Here is a 21,259-nt window from a genome sequence, read left to right as displayed (position 1 = left end):
ATTGACTTACGGTGCGCATGCGCGCTCTGGGCACTCCGCCTCCCGTCTTCTCGCGATTAAACAGGGCTGCTGCTCCTGCCTTACTCCATCCCACCTTCGTTCGCGTAAAATAGGTCTCGCCCGGAGAGCACGTTTTTGGACGCGCCCACCCTGCTGCTCGAATTTTAACGCGTGCCAAAGCTGTACGCCTGCGCAGTTCCATCATTCGCGCCTTTGTTTACGCTTCCGCTTCGGCAACAAGATTTATCCTTCAGCCTTTCTCCGCTCCTCCTGCTCGGCGCCATCTTGTCTTCTTCCAGCTGACTTTACATTGTACGAGGTTGAGACAGAAGGAGCGTGAGTCTCCAAAATGGCGTTGGGCGGGAGGTTCTGTAGCGTTCTCTCTGCTGTGCTCCCGGCGTCTCCAGAGGACACGGCACCGACGGGAGGGGCACAGTCTGAGCCAGGCATCCCTCCTTAGGCGCCGAGCCCATGCTTCTTCCTCCTCAGGTTCGCCCAGGCCTTCGCAGATGGTTGCGCCAGCAACTGCTGGGCCGGGACAGTGAAGCAGAGGAGGGGGAGGTGGGGAAGGTGAGCCCAGTTTCGGGGGACTGCAACGCCCTTAACCCCCGTGCAGGCCCAGCCCTGGCCGCCCCTGTGAAACGAGGGCCCTGGGGTTCCCTCTCACCCCACTGGCCCGAGGGCGCCACCTCTAGGCCAAGGCCCGCTCCTCGGCCTCCTGTGACCGCGTGCTGAGCCAGGGCTTGGGCCGGGCGGAGGGGGCCTAGCAGCTAGCCTTGGGACAGGGCATCTTGGATTACGCGGCGGGAGGGATGCGCTCTGCCCCCCAGTGCCGGGACACCAGCTCTCGGCCATCTCGGTGGAGATGGGCCTGGCCATCACGCTCTGTTGGCTGGGCGCCTGCTGGGAGTACCACACCCTTTGGGGACTCCCGCACCACAGTCAGCAAGGTCATAACGGGGTGTCGGCGAGGCGGTGGTGTGGTTATTTGGTCCCTGCCACGTGCTGCCCTCAGAGGGCTGGGTCTGCAGGTCCTGGCGGCTGCTTTCTGTAGCCGTACACGGCTGCTACAACTGGAAGGGTCCTATTCTGGCCCCGGGGATGCTCATAGTTGATTGTAAAGGGTCTGGCACTTGTTGGTCGGGGAGGTCCTTTGAAGAATCTGGATTCAGGCTGCCTTGGGGGGTGGCCATCCACCACCACTAGGTGCGCCACCACCAGGGACTTTAGGGTTGGCTCCGCGGGTCGCCCAGGCTGGAGGCATGTTGTTCCCAGGAGTATAGAGGGTGATCGTATGTGGAGTTCACAGTACGCATTGCTCCCGTGGTTGATGAAAACCCTTTGCAGGTGAGATAGGAGCATCCCAGGTGCGGGGAGAGTTTAATCCAGGCTGTTCGCTAGGCCTGGGCACGCTGGGTAGGGCAGGGCATTTGAAACAGAGCAGGGCAGGGCTGTGACCTTCCCACCCACACTCATTGCTTTTGCTGCCTACTTTGCCTGTAACTGTAATATGAAGGTTGGAAAGAAGGCTGCTGGGATGGGTGGCTCCACTGGATTGGAGGAGAGAGGGAACTGGAGCAGCCAGGGGCCCCAGAAGAAGAGGAGGAAGGGAGGCGAAGCCGATTCGACACCAGCTGTGTCAGGCTTCGAAGGATGAACCCGTGAGGGCACTGGGCCACACAGTGACATTTTCACCCCTCCTCACCAGCTGTTCCTGGCTCCCCAAAACTCAACCATGGAAGGTACAGAAAGGTGTGTGACAAGAAACTCATGGCTTTTAATCCTGGCAGGAAGGACAAGGAAAACGAAGGATAAAGATTTGATCAAGTTTTACTATTCTCCCACTGGAGATGGGGGAGGGGGAATCAGTCATATTTAATAAACAGCTCTCTTCTCATCCCTCCCGATTGCATTATCTCGACTTTTGTTCATCAAGACAGGGAAGGAAGATAACTTTGTCTCTGAGTCAGTTGCGTGGTGAGAAATGAGGGCACCTACTGGTGCCCTGGCTGTTGGGACAAATGCTCAGAGGGGCTGGTAAGTGGGTGGGCGTCTCCGGACGATGCAGAAGGTAACAAGCACCAGGGTGAGGAGGCCGAGTAAGATCAGGCCAATGATGAGAGGCAGCAAGATGGATCGGTCACTGGGGCAAGAGAAACCTGGCGGAAAGATAGGGCAAGTAGGCATCACAACGGTGGTGGTTGGAATAAAGGTGGAAGGAGGGAGGAGGGAATGTGGGATGTTGGGAAGTAGGAGATTGGTGAGGGGCTGGCACACCTAGAGGACTCAGAGCAAAAAAAAAAAAAAGGGGAGCCTGGGTAGAGTCTTACAGAGGAGGGGAGGACAGCTACCCTAGCTCTGACAAGCTTGAGAGGGGGAGGAAATTTGGGGGTGCAGGAAGGGAGATTATAGGCCTGGGGGGGAGGGCTTTCAGTGCAGTGGGAAAATTCTGGGAGGGAAGGAATAGGTCTTACTTGGTCCAAAGGCCCCTGTGGGGGGCAGCTGAGCAGCTTGTAGCTTCAGGGAGAGCAGGTCCAGGTGGAAAGCTGGTGAAAGAATGACGCTTGCGTTTCTGCAACTGAAGCTCTGGCCCAGAGGGGTTTGGAGATCTCGAAGGGATGAATTCTGAACAGAGAATATCCACTCTGAAAGAACGAGGAAGGGTCAGCTCCATAGCCACATCCCCACCATACCCCCAGCCTAGGTCCCTTCAGGAGCCCAGACATCTAGTGCAAGTGATGAGAAAGGGAAGGTTACTCACGTGATGCCTGGGGGAAGGACACATTGTACTCCACAGTCACATGGTTCAGGTAGACGGTGCTCTGCAGTGGCTCCTGGGGAGGGAGGTGACCAGGAAGACTCAGGGCAGCAGGGGAGAGTGGCATCCAGGTACACAGAGTAAGGAGTGTGGCAAGAAGTTGGTAGGGGTAGGGCACTTGGAGGGTGAGAGTGAGGGATGAGGGTTAAGTACCTGCTTGAATCCAAAGCTGAGCTGTCCATAGGGGAATGAGAGGAGCAAGTGGGGATGAGTACCCTCACAGCCCCCTTGGGCCTTGGTTTTGTTGGGGTTCAGAACAGAGATTCCCCAGGCCTGTGGAAGTTAAAAGACGAGAGAGGGTCACAAGACTACACAGCTGTGCCGTCCAAGGTTCCCTGTTCCCTTTGTCTCCACCCTGTATTCGTCTACTTCTTTACTTCCTCCTTCCCTTCTGAACTGTAGCGGAAGGCCTCATCCCCTTCCCTTTATGTCCTCTACTGTTGTTTAGCTTTACCTCTCCTCCATCCCGGGTTGGGTACAGAACTCGAATCTGAATCTGGGCTCGGAGCCGGACGCAGGGCTGGGAACCGTTAGTCCAAATGTAGTCTCCTATCGCCTCCTTGGAGCCTGGGCTAGGACTTGGAGAGGGTGGAGGTGGTCCTGGGCGGGGGGATCTGGTGGAGGGTCCTGGGCTGGTGGCAGTGCTGTTGCTTGTTGGATAAACTGTGGCATTTCCGTGACTGGTGGTGGTAGCAGGATGGTGAGTGGCTGTTGAAGACTCGTGGCTGGTGGTGCCTGTGGTGGTAGTTTTATGAGTGGTGGTAGCCGTGTAAGTGGTCGTTCTGTGGCTCTTGGTGGTTCTGTGGCTGGTTGTTCTAGGGCTTGTTGTGCTTTCTGTAGCTGTAGGTGTCACCGTGAAGGATGGCAGCAGAGTGGCCGATTTTTTATGACAGTCATTCCCTGTACCCTGGGCTTTCAGAGGAAACACTGGTTAGCAACCCAGGGGCAGGCTCCTTCCCAGGGGCCCCCTCCCCTTCGTCCCCTTTCTCCTTACCTGCTAGTAGACCCAGCAAGGCCCCAGAGAAGAGCACAGCCAACCTCATGACAGAACAGCCTCCACCGGGTCCAGCTTGGTTCTGTGTCGGTACCAGCTGCCTGCCTGCTCAATCAACTCTATACCCTCTGCCTTCGTTCTTCTGGAAAAAGAGGAAATCAATCTCTGACTTCCTGTAACTGAGGTAACCCAACCCCCAGCCTGACTCAGGCACCTCAGCCCCAGCCACCCATCTCTTAGTCATTAAAATTTTGTCATTAAGTTAGATGATTGGCCCTGGTGTCACCGAAGTAGGGGCCGTCAGCAACATGTGTCATGTGGATAGTGAGATGGAGTTTTGGGTAAGTGGATCCTTGGGGATTCATTTGTCTGCCTCAGCAAAACATGCTTAGTGGTTGTGACAAGTGATTATGGAGCCAGCAGCCCCTCCCTGTCACAGTTCAATAGGATGTAAAACTTGAACATTTATTTCTACTCCCTTTCCTCTCCGTCTGTTGCTTCCTCTTTTTTTAAATTAATTTTTGCTGTGTTGGGTCTTCGTTTCTGTGCGAGGGCTTTCTCTAGTTGTGGCAAGCGGGGGCCACTCTTTCATTGAGGTGCACGGGCCTCTCATTGGGGAGCACGGGCTCCAGATGCGCAGGCTCAGTAATTGTGGCTCACAGGCCTAGTTGCTCCGCGGCATGTGGGATCTTCCCAGACCAGGGCTCGAACCCGTATCCCCTGCATTGGCAGGCAGATTCTCTACTACTGCACCACCAGGGAAGCCCTGTTGCTTCCTCTTTGCTGAGACACATGAGGTACTTAACGATGGTCTTTGCCCAGCCACTTCCAGAAAGGTCATATTATCCAGTTAACACTACCATTTTCCAGTCAACAACAAAAAGAGCTCAACAGAAGGGAGTAGAGCTGTACCCAGTAGCAGATGGGAGGGAAGGGGAGGTAAGAAATGACAAGCCAAGGCAGGCAGTTTCCAAGTCATTTTATTCAGAATTTTGTCTTTGTTTCCTGAATCAATAAATACTATACAAAACAATGTAAAAATGGCTACCATTTTCTCTCCCCTACTCCCCCCACCTGGGGACAACCCCCTGGGCCACCTAACTCAGGGGTTCTCCCTCCAGATTTGGTCCAGCAAATGAGGTGGACTGAATCATTTTCAGAGGAATTCAGGTGGGGTGGGGAGAGCCTCTGGGGTTTGGAGGTTGACTAGGTTAGGGAAGTGGATTAGTGTTTTTGGGAGAAGAGACGGCGCCTACCCCAAAGAAAAGGGTGTCTAAAATGTTCACGGTTCCTTCTTTTGCCTCAAAAAGTGACATTTATTCAAAGAAAAAAAAAAAAAGAAAAAAATGACAAGATGTCCATCCCTTGACTCCCTTCCCTCCCCCCTCCTGCTGCTCCTCAGCACCCCCCCAAGGACTGAGCCCTGGCTGGGGCTAGGTAGCAGAACAGCCCCTCTCAGATGAGGTCAGCAACATTGAGGGGCATCTCCTCAATGGAGGTGTTGTAGAAGGTCTCAATGTCTCGAAGAGTCCTCTTGTCTTCTTCTGTCACCATGTTAATAGCCACACCCTTACGACCAAAACGGCCACCTCGACCGATTCTGGAAAACAAGGACACCTTAGAATAAGTGAGGATTAAAGAGTAAATAAGATGCTTCCGTGCAGGGAGGATTGGGCAGGAAGGGGCTGGGCTGGTTAACAGTCCAGATCTGCATTTACCTGTGGATGTAGTTTTCCCTGTTGGTGGGGAGGTCATAGTTGATGACTAAGGAAACCTGCTGCACGTCGATGCCTCTGGCCTATGTCCAGAAAAAAGGCAGCTTCAGTGTGTGAATGCGAGGACACCCTAAGTCTATCCAGAAAGAGACTTAAGCATACATGTAGGCAGCCAAAGGAAGGCAAGGCAAGGAAACAAACATCCCCTCTCCCCAGAAACCAGAGGCGTGCCAGATTTTATTCCAAGTTGCTACTTTCCTGAAGAGGGGCACTAGCAGGCCCCTTGGAAGAGGGAATCACCTTGGATTCTCCCATCTTCCTTCCCCTCTTGTCCAAATGCCCTTTTACTTACCAGTAGGTCAGTGGTAATCAATACTCTGCTAGAGCCAGAGCGGAACTCCCTCATGATAACGTCTCGTTCTTTTTGGTCCATATCTCCGTGCTAAAACAGGAGATAGAATGGTGTAATGGTGTTACAAGTAGGTGCGTTGGTTCTGAGAGAACTGACTGTGAGTAGGACCCTGACATGTGACTCTGCTGGTAAAACAAGGTGGAGAAACCTCACCATGGCAGAGACGGTGAAGTCTCGGGCATGCATTTTCTCAGTGAGCCAATCCACCTTCCTTCGGGTGTTGATGAAGATGACTGCCTGGGTGATGGTCAGGGTTTCATACAAGTCACATAGTGTGTCCAGCTTCCACTCCTGGTGGGGTGGTGGGAGGAGATCAGTCAGGGGCTATACCCAACAACTTACCACCAGGCCCGCCTCCTGCACTGGGCCCCCACCTCTCGTTCCACATTGATGTAGAATTGGCGGATACCCTCCAGCGTCAATTCTTCTTTCTTGACAAGAATCCTAATTGGGTCCCTCATGAACTTCTTGGTCACCTCAAGCACATCGGAAGGCATTGTAGCTGACAGCAAAACCACCTAATGGGAAAAAAGAGCAGTCTCAGGGTAGGGGATACTCCAGAACTCCATGGTTCCCCTGGCACTTTTGGGTTTTTTACATGTCTGGATATCATCCAAGATTTTTTTTTTTTTTTTAACTTTTTGGCCACAACACGTGGCATGTAGGATCTTAGTTCCCTGAGCAGGGATCGAATCCATACCCCTTGCATTGGAAGTGCCGGGTCTTAACCCCTGGACTGCCAGGGAAGTCCCTCCTTTGGCACTTGATAATGCTCCATCATCACCCCAAGCACATCACAACCTACGCAAAGCAACTGTCAGCCATGCACGCAAGACGCCAATGTCCTCCTCACCTGGGTGTTGCTATTGAGCTTTTGGAATATGTCATAGATCTGGTCCTTGAACCCACGGCTTAACATTTCATCAGCTTCATCCAATACAAACATCTTGATGTATTTGGGAGCTGCAGAAAGAAAAACACCAACAGGTAGTTACTAGAGAAATGTGAACTACCCCTAACTTTCCCAATAAAAAAAAACAGGGACAGGCGGTCTGCTCTCAGAAGACAAAGACTGATCCTCTGCCTGGGACCCCCTTGCCAGGCCAGACAATAGCCCTGGGAAGTAGAACACTACATGGGCTGAGATGACAGGGAAGCCAGGCTCAGATGACACGCATGGGGTTCATCACAGAGCAACTCTCAGAGGATATCATTGGGAATCAAATTGTGGCCACGTTAAGAAACTGGAAAAGCATGTATAGGAAGTGACCCAGAGAGCTAGAAAATTGTACACTCACACAAGTATCTCCGGTTAAGCATGTCGAACACACGGCCTGGGGTACCCACGATGATATGGGGAGCTTCCATCTGCAGCTTCTGCACCTCAGCACGCACATTGGTACCCCCAATGCAGGCATGGCACGAGGCACCCATGTAATCTCCTAAGGCCATAACTACCTTCTGTATCTGAACCAGAAAAACACAAGTGCTTGTATATTAGCTACAACTGCTGGGCACCATTTTAAGTGCTATGTATTTTATTCTTTCCAGCTCTGAGACAAACACTATTAAGCTCACTTTTTTTTTTTTTTTTGCGGTACACGGGCCTCTCACTGTTGCGGCCTCTCCCGTTGCGGAGCACAGGCCCCGGACACGCAGGCTCAGCAGCCATGGTTCACAGGGCCCAGCCGCTCCGCGGCATGTGCGATCTTCCCAGACCGGGGCACGAACCCGTGTCCCCTGCATCGGCAGGCGGACTCTCAACCACTGCGCCACCAGGGAAGCCCCCTGAGCTCATTTCTTAAGCAATAAACAGGTTAAACAATCTAAGATTAGACTGCTGATAAGTGGCAGTCTCAGAATTTGAACTCAGTCTGGCTCCTGAATGTACACACTGATTCACAATAATGGCCCCCTGAAATAACTTCAATATGGCTTCTTAACCAATTAGACCTCACAGCTTTCTGTAAGTCATCAACTGTGACCCATTTATTCGATGGGTCACAGCAATTAGTTTTATGTGTGGAATGACATCTATGTATTGTTGTACTCCTGCCTACATTGGATGGCATGTTCACTTTTTTTTCTTTGCGGTACACGGGCCTCTCGCTGTTGTGGCCTCTCCCATTGCGGAGCACAGGCTCTGGACGTGCAGGCTCAGCGGCCATGGCTCACGGGCCCAGCCGCTCCGCAGCATGTGGGATCTTCCCGGACCGGGGCACGAACCTGCGTCCTCTGCATCGGCAGGCGGACTCTCAACCACTGCGCCACCAGGGAAGCCCGGCATGTTCACTCCTAAAGCATGTTCTAAACGTTAAGGGCCCTCGAGTGGAGCTCTACTGTAACTTCTTGCTTACACTGCCTTTGTTCAGAAGTTAGGCACAGAATGACCATGATACCTCCGTAGGACACTGTAAGAATACATTCCCCTAAACTCAGTAATCAACTTATGAGACAAGTGTTTCTGATCTTTCCCCCCTCCAAGACCCAGGAAAATAGCCCAACATTTTATGTGCCCCAGCCATGAAACAGCTCTGGCCACCAACCCAGGCATCAAGCTACGATGAAGAAAGGACTAGACGTCTGCTTTGCCCCTGACTGATACAAGAGCACCACCACCAATCAGGTGTCTCTTTGCCCATTGCCAGGGGGTTTTCTTCATACAACAGCCAAACTTGCCCAGCCAGCCAGGCTCCACCCAGCAGCCTTCCCCGTCTGACTCAGGAAATGGGTGGAGTAAGGGATGCTTACAGTGTTTGGTGAGGAAAAAGCTTACAACTAACCTACTAAGTCTTGAGACGTAAAAGTCATCAACTGACTTTATATCATCTCTTTTCCCCATACTTCAGTTCTTCCAAAAGTGGTAGGAGTTGGAGCACATAACTTCTGATTTCTGGTTTATGTTAACCACTTGCTAAATAAGTCCTTCAGGGGAAGAATGGTAAACTCACCTGCTGAGCCAACTCTCTAGTGGGTGCCAGGACCAAGGCCTGGGTGGCCTTTAGATCCAATTCAATCTGCTGCAAAATTGATATGGCAAAAGTGGCCGTTTTCCCAGTCCCAGATTGGGCTTGAGCGATCACATCATAACCTAAACGCAAATTAGGAGAGAAATTTTATATGGTAGAAAGCATTCTTTGGACTCGTGAGACATTCAACAGCCCTACTAAATGAGATTAGTAAGCAACCAATAGAGATATGTGCCCAGCAATAAGTGCTTCAGATTCTACATGACAACACAGTATCCAAACAAGAACAGATCTGGACAATCAGGCCAGGTTTCAGCCATTTAGTACTGCACAAAATCGGGCTAGAAATACAGCTGTAAATAGCCAGCATGATCTGGCTAAAGCACTGCCTTGTTGAAATTAAACCAGCAATCCATGTTTCCAGGGCATGAACCAGACATGGGCACAAACCAAAAGCCAAGCTGGGATAAACAAGGAGTTACTTTGTCCCTGGCTGATATGAGACAGGCACCACCAACCAGGCGCCACTCTACCCAGGCCAGGGACAGTCCAGAACTTGTTCTGGGGCAGAAGAGTCTTACCCTTGATACAAGGAAGAATGGCTCGCTGCTGGATGGCAGAGGGCTTCTCAAAACCATAGGCGTAGATGCCACGGAGGAGTGACTCCGAAAGGTTCATGTCATCAAAGCTGTCAACAATCTCATTCCAGTTACTCTGTAGAAAACAAATTCAAGTAGAAGAAATAGGGCTGTGCTCTTACATTGGCGTAAACAGGACCTGGTGCCTGCACCAGCTTCAGAGCCCACAACCTCTCCTCTCCCCATGGAAGCCAGATGGTTGATGGTTCTACATGACCTGGGAAACCGCCCTAAGGGGCCAGCCCACTTGTAAACAGTGAACCTAGATGTTGTAGAAAGGAGAACAGAATCTGAGTGACATGTTTTAAACACACTTTAAAATCTTTAAACAAATTTCTGCAAGGGAGTCAAGGTGCCGTGTCTAACTACCTGGGAGTTTTATGTTACGTAGTACAGCTGAATCCTGGGTTTCAATTACTGGTGTATTCACTAAACCACCACTTCATAAGCCAAAGAACAATGCTAAGTGGCACTGCTTTTGCCAGAGTTAAAGGATAATGGTGGGAGGGGTCCAACCTCACCTCGATGACGCCTTCGGGCTCCATCCCATCGGGGCCATTGTCTCTAGATCTGTCGGTTTAAAAATACAGTATGTAGAAATCCTGACAACCAGCCTCTTCCTAGCAACAAACCAACTTTGCATGATGCCATCAGCCTTCACTCCCTAGTCCAAGACCCACGTGTTCCCAAAAAAACATAATAGTTATTTTACAACTGAGTCAGGCCCCATCTCGGGAGCGGCTCAAGTCAAGCCGACCCCGACATGATAGAGTAACCTTCCTAGAAGACCCAGAGGCTGGAAGGAACCAATCTGCGCTTAAGGGGCGCGGAGGTGGTGCCTGCCTCCGGGCCCACGTGTCCTGAGCCTGACGCTCCAAGCCCAAACGCGTGCACCTCCCACCGTGGCCCCTGCCCGCCGGAAGTCCCGCCCTCTCCTCCCCAGATGCCAGGGTAGGACATCCCCTTCCCCCCACGTCATGCAGCCCGCGCCCTCCCCCACTCCCTCGAGCCCATCTCCCCCCCTCGCAGTGCCCGGATGTGGGAGGCCGCGGGCGGTGGCGGCCTCGCGCACAATGAGCCCCAGCCAAGCTAGCAAAGGGGGAGATTGCACAACACTTAGAAGCAAAGCGGACTGGGGGAGGGGAACACCTCGGGACGCCATGTGCTTGCTCCCTCCTCCACTCGGTCCGTCGCGAAATGGCGTCGCCCTCCCATACCTCAGGCCGCTCACCCCCGAAGGAAAGTGGACCTGACCATCCGCAGTTTGCCAATTGCCCGGCTTGTGCGGCAAAATGGACCCGCCCGCCCGGCGCCGGGTGGGCTCCTGGTGCCTCACGCGGCCGCTCCTCGGGGTTAGGGTCGGTCCTGGCCGTCAAGAAAACCAGCACACAGAACGGCCGGCTTCTTCTCCCCCGACCCACAGCTCCACGCGACTCAGCGACTGGATTTGAGGACGCAGGCACGCCCCGCCTTCGGCGAGTGGTACCGTCAGACTCCTCCAGAATCCCGATCGCGCGAGCCCTCCGGCAGTGAGGCAACCGGGCCGGCGGCTCCGGGCCACGCACGGTCGCCTCTACCTCTCTTTCCCACGCCAAGATGCCACCTCGCCGCCCGACTCAACGCCGGGGCTTCGCGCACCTCGTCGGTCGAGCCCTCGTAGCGCACCGAGCCCCGAAACCTGGGCCGTCCTCGGCCTCTACCTAGTCCCTGGCGGCAACGTCGGCCGTAGACCCGCCCCTCACCGCCCCCCCCCCACGGGTGCTCCCGGCTTGCTCGCCCCGCAACCCTGGGGGGGCCTAGGGCGGTGGACCTCAGCTTCCCCCGACGGGGTCCTCGGAAGGGACAGCAGGGTAAGGAACCACAATCTCTTGCAAATGTCTTTCTTACCGGGAATCCTGACTCGCAGACATGATCCTTAGAAACTAGGGCGGAGTGCCCGCCTATCGACAACTTATAGGGAGCCCAACCCCGCCCCAACCATCGCATTGGCTTGGTCTCCTCGGCTCCGCCTGCCGCCGCTCAGCAACCCGGCGTGACGTTCATTCGTCGGCGCTCTGGCATGCAACCACCATTGGATAGCTTGAGTGCCTATCACGGTGAAGGCCCGCCCCGCGGCCTCATTGGCTAAAGGGCCCGCCTTTCTTGCCGGTACGGAAGTGACATACAGGACTCAGGCCTCGAGGCCTGGCAGCCATCTTGGTGCCCTGCACCCATACACGTGCGGAGGCGAGAGTGCCCTGGTCATGTGGCCTAGCAGACCCTATCACGCAAGGGGGGCGAGGTTTCAGCCTCCAGGGACTTCCGGGCTCCCGGGACCAGCACTTCCTTCTACCTCTGCTCCAGGTCTCCACTGGACCCACATTTAATTTTGTTCTCTCCTGCAGCAAAGATAAATCGGACACCAACTCCGAATGGACAGGGATAATGGAATCAAGGGCCATACCCCCGGGCTGGAGGGAGAAAGGATGAAGGAACTGACGTAACGGGCTTAAGAGCATTTGGGGTTGCTGTCATGAATCTTGGTGGGCTCCCTTCAGTATGCTGTTTTCCCAACTTCAGCACCTCTCAAGCTCCCGTATTTTCGAGGCTTACCTACTCTCCCTCCTTCCAGCCCTGGCTCCCCCTGCTGGGGGATTCTTTTGGTTGAAGGCATGGTCTTGGCACTGTCTGAGCCAGGGATGGAAAGCTGGCCCCCGGGGTAAGTCTCAAGACCCATGAAAGGGTAGCTAACAGCATTGACTGGAGGAAAGCTGGAGAGCATATCCACTAGTTTGAGGCCCCTTATCATGGAAGGGAGATGACTGCCCCACCCAGGCCACAAGGCCATACTCCCCTGTAGACAGAAGGAAAAAGGGGATTTTCCATGCCCAACCCCTGAACATCAGAAAGCAACAAATATTCTCTCAAAGAAAAAAAAAATACAGAAATCAAAACATTTAAATATGAAAATCCAAAGGGATTGGGTGGGAAGAGGCTAGAGACAAAGGGAACTGGAGTTTCTTGGGAAGGAAGGGTCTCCCATGTCCCCCTGCCCATTAATGAATGGGCTTGAGGCCTGGAATACGAGGCTCACACAGTGAGTTTGCAGTGACACAGCTCCTTGTAGATCTGCCGACGAAGTTTGGGCATGTCCTGCTGAGTGAAGCTGAATGGCTGAGACAGGGCCAGGTGCTTGCAATACTGGGTGTTAACAAAGCAGGCCATGAGAACCATCTACTGAGCATCCCCCCCCAAATCAGGACCTGTGCTACATATTTTGTATGATACACATCTCACTGGATCTTTCCGAGAACATTCCCATTTCACAAAGGAAGCCAAGGTCCCATAGACTGGGGCTCAAAAGAAGTCTGACTCTAAAGCCAGTGTTCCTATTTGATACATAAAACACCTAGTGTTAACAGAGAAAATACTTTGCGTTAGGGGATCAGGAGGCAGCTATATCAGGGCCAGAGACCAAGGACCACACACCCAGTCCCAATGCGGTATGGAGAAACCAAGAGAGGACAATGAAATCAGGGTTTCTGCATTCTAACACAGAAGCTTACTCCCGCTCCCTAAGTGGCTGTGAGCCAAATGAGAGACAGCTTCCCGCCTCCCTCCCACCTCTTTAACCCAACTGGTATCTGCTTACCTGCAACACAAAGGCACCACAGTCACTGTCATTATTCTGCCTGGCCACATTCTAGAGAATAAAAAGAAGGTAAGCCCTTCTCCTAGAGGAGACTCTACACGTATGGCTTCAACTTCTGCCTCCTACCATGCCCCCAAAACCGCCCCCATAACCCTCCTCTAGAAACTGACCATCTTGAAGTAACCTTTCCAGCCCTGGTGGAAATCCAGCCGGTCTTTCTTCACTGCCTCTGCCTGTAGATACTTGGCAATATGCTATGTAGATGGAGAAAAGGAGGAAGTGATGCCCCTACATTTCCCAACTGAACCCAAGTTGTGGTGGTCACAGGCAGCAAGCCCAGGTTGCTCCTGAGAGCCTCCAAACCCACCCTTCTGCCTGAAATGCCTTGCCACTGGATCTCCTCCCCACATTCTGCCCATCTTTCCCATTCCCTCTCAAACCTTAGGGCAGCGGCGGTTCAGGGTGCGCTGCGAATCAAAATAGGTGATGGTGCGCCGCCTCACGTCAACAGAGATGAGGGACCAATGCACCTCCAGGTGGATGGGGATTAGCAGTAGCTCTTTATTGAAGATGTCCACCTAAGGAAGCAGTGCTGGAGGTCAGGAAAGACAGCACAGGAATCCTGCCTATTGCCAGGAGGGTTCTAAAGGAGAAGCAGGCAAGGAGCCAAGTGGGAGAACTCAATACCCAGTCCCTAGACTGCGAGGCAAGGCTCAGCATCTGGATGTCTGGATTCTTGGGCTTAAGGAGGAAGGCAGGACGGAGGAGGTGGCGCACAACAAACACTCGAGAGCCCAGGACAGGGCCAGGTACTTCACACACATTAAAGGCACAAGTGCTTAGTAGCTAAGAACCCAGGCTCAGGATCCTGGAGCCAGACTCTTAGGGTTCAAACCCAGCTTTTCCATTTACTAGCGTATGACCACTTAATAACTCTCTGTACCTCAGTTCCCTTTTCTGTAAGAGGGTGAAAATAACAGTACCTACCCTCACCTGTTTGTTATACAGATTAATTAATATCCATGATACACTAAGAACAACGCATGGCACCTAACAGATGCTCGATCAGTTAACACTCACAACAATCCTGAGAAAGTTCGCATCAGGAAACTGTGGCTTGGAAAAGTAAAGTCACTGCTCAAGGTCACAGAAGTAAGAAATGGCAGAGGTGGGATTTAAACACCGGCATATAGAAAGCCAAGTTCTTTCCACTGCATGTCACCCTGCCTCTACCAGAAGAAGGCCTGCCAGGTCCCTGTGGGTGTAAGCTCTTGAACCTGGAGACAGGAATTAAGAAATGCTGGAGTCAACGGCCCTAACTCACTATAGATATTTCCTGGCCTTTGAATCAGAGGGCAGGTAAACTAACTGGACAGGGGAAAAGAACTCCCCCCCCACCGCCAAGTTGGCTCCCCTTCCCCTTCATTATTTTCCCCAGGAACTTAGGCCAAAAACCTAAGCATCATCCCTTGAATCTTATCTTTTTCTTCATTTCTCATGTCCAATCCATCAGAAAGTCCTATTGGTTCTACTGGCAAAATTTATCCTAGATAAAACTACTTCTATTTCTACCTTTACCACTCTGGTCCAAGTTTCTCATCTGGACTTCTCGGCTACTCCATTTAGCCTGCCTGCTTCCACTCTTGCCTCTTTCAATCTATCATTGAAACAGGAGTTTAAAACATGAGGCACTTCCCACCCTGCTTAAAACTCTTCAATGGCTTCTCAGAACACAAAGAATAAGATCTACCCTCACTTCGGGACTTCCCTGGTGGCGCAGTGGTTAAGAATCCACCTGCCAATGCAGGAAACGCGGGTTTGATCCCTGGTCCAGGAAGATCCCACATGCCGCGGAGCAACTAAGCCCGTGCGCCACAACTACTGAAGCCCGCGCACCTAGAGCCCGTGCTCCGCAACAAGAGAAGCCACTGCAATGAGAAGCCCGCACACTGCAATGAAGAGCAGCCCCCACTCGCCACAACTAGAGAAAGCCCATGCACAGCAACAAAGACCCAACGCAGCCAAAAATAAATAAATTTATTTATTTAAAAAAAAAAATCTACCCTCCATGCCTCACGTTATCTACTCTCTGACCAAATTTTCTATCGTTTTCCCTTTGCTCACTCTGCTCCAACCACACAGGCCCTCTGACCCTCAAACGTTTTCTCACTCTGTGTCCCATGTACTTGCTGTCCCCTTTGCTTAGAACACCCTTGCCCCAGATCTGCACAGGGTTAGCTCCTTGTCATTCAAGTCTCAGCTAACAGAGGCCTTCCCAGACCACCCAATCTAAAGTACCCACCCCCATGCTACCACATTACTGTTTTAATTTGCTCACAGCACTTATCACTAGCTGAAATTTAACTTGCATATTTACTCTGACCCCATAAAGGCAAGAAGTTTTCTTTATTTAATACTGTATCCTTAGTGCCCAGAACAGCACCTGGCACACAGAAGACATTTAATAAATACTTGAAAGTTTGAATGAACAGGATTGAGGAAAGGGCTCACAGGGAACGGAACTCTTCTTTAGAAGCAAGGTGTTACACAAGTAGATGTGAATTCATAACTCACGTTTTTGGTCCACCTTTTCACCCCATCATAACCCTTGGTACGGAGTTTATCATAGAAGAAACTGTTGAAGAAATGCACCTGTGCCAATGATACAAAAAACTGGATGGAATTAAAAGACCTCAGGCCCTCCTGCTAAGTGTCCTCTCCCCAGCCCACTCCATTTCATTATGGCTCTGAGGACTGGTTTCAACAAACTCTAGTCCAACTCACTGAGGGTAAAAACAAACTATTTTTAACCTCATCTTATAGCTTCCCACCCCAATCTGTGGGGCTAGCCATAGGGGAAAAACACTACAGACTGGAGGAAAGGACTAAAATTGTTAAGTTCAGGACCAAGATTACAGATTTGAATTGAACAAATTACATTCTACTGCCTCTCCCCAGAGAGAAAGACCCTCTTTATGTAAAATGGAAGAGATGAAAGGGACTGAAAAAGCTGCTTAAAAGTGCGGGAGTTCTTCCAGGGACTGAAATATCTGGTTAGGCCTACCTTTTCAGGGACCGTGTCCATGACGAGGTCTCCATACATGTTCATCACCTGGGGAGAAGATGGGAGGCCACTTGCCATGGAGGGTGTGGCATGGGTACAGGGCTCCCCCATGCAGAGGGCCCCAGACACCCTGCTCCCTGAATCCCCTCTTGGGCCTGTTTTTGCACGCCTCCTTACCTGGTCATTGAGCCAGTTCTGTCCATATAAGGTCCCCAGGTCGTCCATGGTCAGCACATGCCGCTTATAGGCAACTCGGAAGCCCCTCACCATGGCGTTGCCTGGCATCCGCTGGTATGACTGGATCAGCTGCAGCACCAGGCCCTTCCTGGGTAGGCCAAGGGTGAGGTCACACAAGAGACGAGGGGGCTAGGGCACACAGAAGTACCTTCTACTGCCTAGAATAAGAATCTAAAACTAACCTTTTTTTTTTTTTTTTTCTTTTTTTCAGTCATGGGTCCTTTTGAGGACTTGCTAAAGGCTTACTCCCCAGTAAGAGGCACATGAATACTTAGGTACACGTGGTATTTCAGGGTCCCACGTAAAGCCCCTCCCGGTTGGCTCATGGGAGCTTGGCACCTTGCCTGCAGATTCCTCCCCTCAGTTCTAGCTCCCTCTTCCTCCCCGAAAAGGCAGCAGCTTTCTCACCCCATCTCCCTGGTCCCAGCCCTCTTCCAAAGAGCATCTCTTTCATGCCTCACCTGGAAGGTGTAGAGAACTCCTGCTGGAAAATGTCCTCCAGTTTCTCTACTACCTCATCAGTGCTGAGGGGGATGAGGCTGCCATAAGTTTGAAGGAATTCATCCAAGATGCCTGAGTGGAGGAGGGAGAGAGGAGTGAGGTAAGGCCTCCAGACTCTGATCTAGGAGTCAGCTGTGGGAAAGAGACTAGATCCTCTAGGGTTCCTTACTCTGCACACAGGTGACATGCTCCTCCCGCAGGGGGCTGTGCTGGCCAGCTTTCTCCCCAGGCCGCTCAGCCTCTTCTGCAGTGCCCAAATCGGAGCCCTGAAAAAGCTCCTGGGCCACATGGTCCCCGATGCTGCACACATTGCTGATGAGGATGCTGGCATCAGGGGGTGCCAGACTTCGCTCCCCTTCTGGCCCAGGTGGCCCCCCAAAGCCGTTGGGCAGAGTACAAGAGAGGAGGCCTGCAGGGCAGGGGAAACAGAATGGAGGCAAGAAACTGGCTCAGATCAAAGGCCAATGGGAAGATTAAATGATGCACCCAAATTATAAGACCACAAAAAGGATGAATTGGAACAAAATCTACCAATATAAACTCTAAAGGATGAAAACCCTAAAGCACGAGATAATTATGTCCAAGAGGTTATAAAAGACAGAGAGGAAAAGTTACTACAGGCATACCTCAGAGATACTGCGGATTCACTTCCAGACCACTACAATAAAGCGAATAATGTAATAAAGCGAGTCACACAAACTTTTTGGTTTCCCGGTGCATGTAAAACTTATGCTTACTATAATCTATTAAGTGTGCAACAGCATTATGTCTAAAAAAAAAAAGTACATACCTTAATTTAAAAATACTTTGTTACACATGAAAAGATGCTCAACATCACTATCAGAGAAATGAAAATCAAAACGACAATGAGGTATCACCTCACACCAGTCAGAATGTCCACCATCAAAAAGTCTACACACAATAAATGCTGGAGATGGAGAAAAGGGAACCCTCCTACACTGCTGGTGGGAATGTAAATTGGTACAACCACTATGAAGAACAGTATGGAGGTTCCTTAACTAAAAACAGAACTACCATATGACCCAGCAATCCCACTCCTGGGCATATAACCAGAGAAAACCATAATCCAAAAAGATACAAGCACCCCAATGTTCATGGCAGCACTATTTACAATAGCCAAGACATGGAAGCGACCTAAACGTCCATCAACAGAGGAATGGGTAAAGAAAATGTGGTATATATACACAATGGAATATTACTCAGCCTTAAAAAAGAATGAAATAATGCCATTTGCAGCAACATGGATGGACCTAAAGATTATCATACGAAGTGAAGTAGGTCAGACAGAGAAAGACAAGTATCGATATCACTCATATGTGGAACCTAATTTAAAAAAAAAGATAAAATGAACTTACTTACAAAACAGAAACAGACTTACAGATATCAAAAACAAACTTTATGGTTACCAAAGGGGAAACGGTGTGGAGGGAGGGATAAATCAGGAGCTTGGGATGAACATACACACACTATTATACATAATATAGATAACCAACATGAATATACTATAGAGCACAGGGAACTCTACTCAATATTCTGTGATAACCTATATGAGAAAAGAATCTAAAGAAAGAATGAATATGTGTATACGTATAACTGAATCACTTTGCTGTACCCCTGAAACTAATACAACATTGTAAATCAATTATATGCCAATAAAATAAAAATATTTTTTAAAAATACTGCTAAAAAATGCTAACTATCATCTGAGCCTTCAGTGAGTTGTAATCTTTTCATGGGTGGAGGCTTTGAAATATTGCGAGAATTATCAAAACGTGATACAAGCATGAATTGAGCAAATACTGTTGGAAAAATGGCGCTGACAGACTTGCTCTACTCAATGTTGCCGCAAACCTTCAATTTGTAAAAATGCAATGTCTTTGCATTGCAATAAAGCGAAGCGCAATAAAATGAGGTATGCCTGTACTCATAAACAGGACGAAAAGCAAGAAACACTAGCAATTCAGAGAGATGTAAATTTCAGAAATATTTCTCACCACTATATGCTTAGCACCTAGCATAGTACCTGGCATACAGCAAAGGCTCGATAAATACTCAAATAATTAATAAAGAAATAGAAAGCCTGCCGCAACTCAGACCCGGCACAACTAAAATAAATAAACGTTTTTAAAAAATAGATAAATAAATAAACAAAAAGAAAGCTTGAAGTTGTTTAGTGGGGTTCTCCGAAAGAGAAATACTCTGAGTGAGAATGTCACACACAACTGTCCAGGTGATGTACTCCACTACTCAGAGATCCCATCCCACCATTATAAGAACGGCACTCTCTAGAAATGTACACGCAGGGGCACTTATCCTGAGAGGCCACATGAAGTGGGACTTCAAGCGGACATGACTGACTTCACTAAACCACGACTCCCTTTCTCATCTATGCACAGGACACCTACTTATGGATCCTGTATCCCGGCCTTGACTCTCTTCCCAGACTTAGTTCCTGCTCAAAATGGAGCTGAAGACATTTCACTGCTGTTCTGGACCCTCCCTCTCTCTGCCCTCCTACTTTCCTTAGACCCCAGTTCTCACCACAGCAAGAGGCTCCTGGTCTCCCAGGATCTTAGCTCTCCCCATGCCCTCCTCTGCCCCATTCCCACCTTACCCGAGTCAGGATCCAGAGGAGACTTTGGAGTCCACCTTAATCCATCTTCCTCCATGGGGGGCCCAGAGGGCACTGGTGGAGACCCTCTCACTCCATCCTCAGCCATGAGAGCACCTAGCAGACCCAGTCGGGGGGGAGGTGGTCCCCGGGGGGAGTCAAAACGACAGCAGGGGGATGGCACCTGTGGTGTCACACCCCCTTCCTGGGGTGAAAGATGGTTCTTGGGGTGTGCAAGGCTCCGCCGCCGGCCCCGGTGGCGCCCCCAAAGCTTCCAGTGGAATGTCAGCGAGGTGCTTTTTGAGTAGAGCAGCATCCGGAAGGCTCTCATAGCTCTGCGACGGCGCTGTGAACACGTTTTCCGATGAGCAGGGCGGGAAGGGCGAGGCCGCTGGGAGGCTCCCAGCTGACCCCATCTGGGGGGCAGCCTCCAAGCTGCCACTTCCTCTTCCTCATCTTCATCCTCGTCGTCCTCTTCTTCTTCCTCCTCTTCACTAGCTGAGGCATCAAAAGAGGGCCGAGGGACAGGAAGGCGTCTGGTTGGCACTGTGGTCCCTGACCCAGGATCTGGCCCAAACCCTCCACCTGACTTGAGTCGGGGTTTGGGGGGTGGGGGCCAACGAAGACGCTCCCGCCTGGGACTTGAATAAGCTGGGGCTATGCCGGGTCCAGGAGGCTCAGGCCCCCAAGACCCGGTCCCTTGTATAGTCTCTTTCATCTTCCAGTAACCTGTAAAACAAAGATTAGAGCGTCAGAATCCAAACATCCTACACTCCGGATTCTGCCTCTCTTCCTCAGCACGCCTCTTCTGCAATCAAATGCAAATAAACTAAGGAAAAGAGAAAAAAACTTCAAAACTCCTAACTTCATATCTTCCTAGTTAATATGGTCCACAAGGTGCCCTTCAGAGTCTGTGCCATCATCTCTCTCCTGCCCAGATAGAGGCAAGGAAGAATGGCTAAGCGGCAGGCCTCGAGGCTCTTATTTCTCAGATCCCCAGATCAAACCTAGTATTTTCAGGCTCCACTTCTCTATTTTAGTACCATAAGGAATGTCCTAGTTGAAAGCCTAATAACGGAGAAGGCTCAGTACGGGAATCCTGACATGTTACAGAGACACCTGAGGAGAACACAATTTCCGCAGGAAAACCGTGATCTAGAGTGGGAAAAGAGATCTCCATCACCGTGGAATGAGTGGGGTGTGTGGGCATGCTCAGGTAGTCTCAGGAAGGAACCATACCGTGGCTATGGTTCAGGTGGTAAAATCTAATGGAAAGGGAATGATTTTAGAGGAAACTGAAACAGAACCGAAGCGGCGCTCAGGCAGCCGAATCAAGGCGCGCTGGGACTGAACTGAGCCGAGCTAGGTTGGCCCAGCCCCCTCTCCTGCTCCGTCCCGGAGACCAGAATGCGTCCCAGCACCGGTAGGATCCTACAGGCTCGGGCGGCTCGGCGCGCAAGGGCCTTAAAAAGCCCCTTCGAGGGCCTCCTGGGCCCCGGTTAGGTAGGAATGGGGTCCAGGCATGGGAGAGGCCGTGGCAGAGCTGGGGGGAGGGGAGGGGGCGTCCTCACCGGGAGCGGGGAAGCCGGGCGGACAGGCCCGAGGGCGGGCGTCTCCGGCCTCAGGCTTCCCGGCTCATCTCTCCTGC

At 51.2% G+C, this 21,259-nt stretch overlaps 3 protein-coding genes and 4 non-coding genes across 8 annotated transcripts; all 7 read right to left on the bottom strand.

The window, feature by feature from the left end:
- Positions 1-1,755: 1,755 nt before the first annotated feature.
- Positions 1,756-4,306, bottom strand: CD68 (CD68 molecule). Its single transcript, XM_024748391.1, has 6 exons — positions 3,813-4,306; positions 3,273-3,730; positions 2,972-3,091; positions 2,762-2,834; positions 2,475-2,645; positions 1,756-2,159 (listed from the first exon to the last, which is right to left on the bottom strand). The coding sequence occupies exons 1-6, from the start codon at positions 3,859-3,861 to the stop codon at positions 2,026-2,028; spliced, it is 1,005 nt and encodes a 334-aa protein (XP_024604159.1). The 5' UTR covers positions 3,862-4,306; the 3' UTR covers positions 1,756-2,025.
- A 468-nt stretch (positions 4,307-4,774) lies between these two features.
- On the bottom strand, positions 4,775-11,516 carry EIF4A1 (eukaryotic translation initiation factor 4A1). Of its 2 annotated transcripts, none has more exons than XM_024748454.1 (11): positions 11,434-11,516; positions 10,068-10,116; positions 9,490-9,622; positions 8,891-9,030; positions 7,238-7,406; positions 6,793-6,902; positions 6,314-6,457; positions 6,093-6,230; positions 5,880-5,969; positions 5,531-5,610; positions 4,775-5,412 (listed from the first exon to the last, which is right to left on the bottom strand). In XM_024748454.1, the coding sequence occupies exons 1-11, from the start codon at positions 11,454-11,456 to the stop codon at positions 5,268-5,270; spliced, it is 1,221 nt and encodes a 406-aa protein (XP_024604222.1). In that variant the 5' UTR covers positions 11,457-11,516; the 3' UTR covers positions 4,775-5,267. The 2 variants fall into 2 exon arrangements, with proteins under 2 accessions (XP_024604222.1, XP_024604223.1); XM_024748455.1 differs by lacking the exon at positions 11,434-11,516 and adding an exon at positions 10,764-11,250.
- Positions 5,688-5,834, bottom strand: LOC112401939 (small nucleolar RNA SNORA67). Its single transcript, XR_003003650.1, has one exon. It is a non-coding gene; the product is annotated as a small nucleolar RNA SNORA67 (small nucleolar RNA).
- Positions 6,994-7,134, bottom strand: LOC112401938 (small nucleolar RNA SNORD10). The gene has a single exon (XR_003003649.1). It is a non-coding gene; the product is annotated as a small nucleolar RNA SNORD10 (small nucleolar RNA).
- Positions 8,448-8,592, bottom strand: LOC112401942 (small nucleolar RNA SNORA48). Its single transcript, XR_003003652.1, has one exon. It is a non-coding gene; the product is annotated as a small nucleolar RNA SNORA48 (small nucleolar RNA).
- On the bottom strand, positions 9,321-9,455 carry LOC112401940 (small nucleolar RNA SNORA48). The gene has a single exon (XR_003003651.1). It is a non-coding gene; the product is annotated as a small nucleolar RNA SNORA48 (small nucleolar RNA).
- Positions 11,517-12,330: 814 nt separating the features above from the next.
- On the bottom strand, positions 12,331-21,259 carry SENP3 (SUMO specific peptidase 3). The gene is made up of 11 exons (XM_024748400.1): positions 21,183-21,259; positions 19,615-20,340; positions 17,149-17,388; positions 16,940-17,051; positions 16,419-16,566; positions 16,242-16,289; positions 15,752-15,829; positions 13,618-13,755; positions 13,348-13,431; positions 13,178-13,228; positions 12,331-12,726 (listed from the first exon to the last, which is right to left on the bottom strand). Exons 2-11 carry the CDS (start codon positions 20,327-20,329, stop codon positions 12,616-12,618), a joined length of 1,725 nt encoding a protein of 574 aa, XP_024604168.1. The 5' UTR covers positions 20,330-20,340; positions 21,183-21,259; the 3' UTR covers positions 12,331-12,615.

This window comes from Neophocaena asiaeorientalis, unplaced genomic scaffold (genome assembly GCF_003031525.2).
Source record: "Neophocaena asiaeorientalis asiaeorientalis breed wild unplaced genomic scaffold, Neophocaena_asiaeorientalis_V1.1 scaffold543, whole genome shotgun sequence".
NCBI lineage: Eukaryota > Metazoa > Chordata > Mammalia > Artiodactyla > Phocoenidae > Neophocaena > Neophocaena asiaeorientalis.
This window is presented reverse-complemented; position numbering and strand designations above follow the sequence as displayed.

Excerpts from the sequence above, each read along its gene's own strand:
- CD68 (XM_024748391.1), bottom strand. The coding sequence starts at position 3,861 with ATGAGGTTGGCTGTGCTCTTCTCTGGGGCCTTGCTGGGTCTACTAGCA. Across the intron at positions 2,646-2,761 it reads GTCCTTCCCCCAGGCATCAC|AGTGGATATTCTCTGTTCAG; the intron begins GTGAGTAACCTT and ends TCGTTCTTTCAG. Across the intron at positions 2,160-2,474 it reads CACAGGGGCCTTTGGACCAA|GTTTCTCTTGCCCCAGTGAC; the intron begins GTAAGACCTATT and ends TCTTTCCGCCAG.
- EIF4A1 (XM_024748454.1), bottom strand. The coding sequence starts at position 11,456 with ATGTCTGCGAGTCAGGATTCCCG. Across the intron at positions 9,623-10,067 it reads AGCCCGAAGGCGTCATCGAG|AGTAACTGGAATGAGATTGT; the intron begins GTGAGGTTGGAC and ends TGTTTTCTACAG. Across the intron at positions 6,903-7,237 it reads GCTTAACCGGAGATACTTGT|CTCCCAAATACATCAAGATG; the intron begins GTGAGTGTACAA and ends TTCTTTCTGCAG.
- SENP3 (XM_024748400.1), bottom strand. The coding sequence starts at position 20,329 with ATGAAAGAGACTATACAAGGGACCGGGTCTTGGGGGCCTGAGCCTCCT. Across the intron at positions 16,290-16,418 it reads AGAACTGGCTCAATGACCAG|GTGATGAACATGTATGGAGA; the intron begins GTAAGGAGGCGT and ends TCTTCTCCCCAG. Across the intron at positions 13,229-13,347 it reads GGAAAGGTTACTTCAAGATG|AATGTGGCCAGGCAGAATAA; the intron begins GTCAGTTTCTAG and ends TTTATTCTCTAG.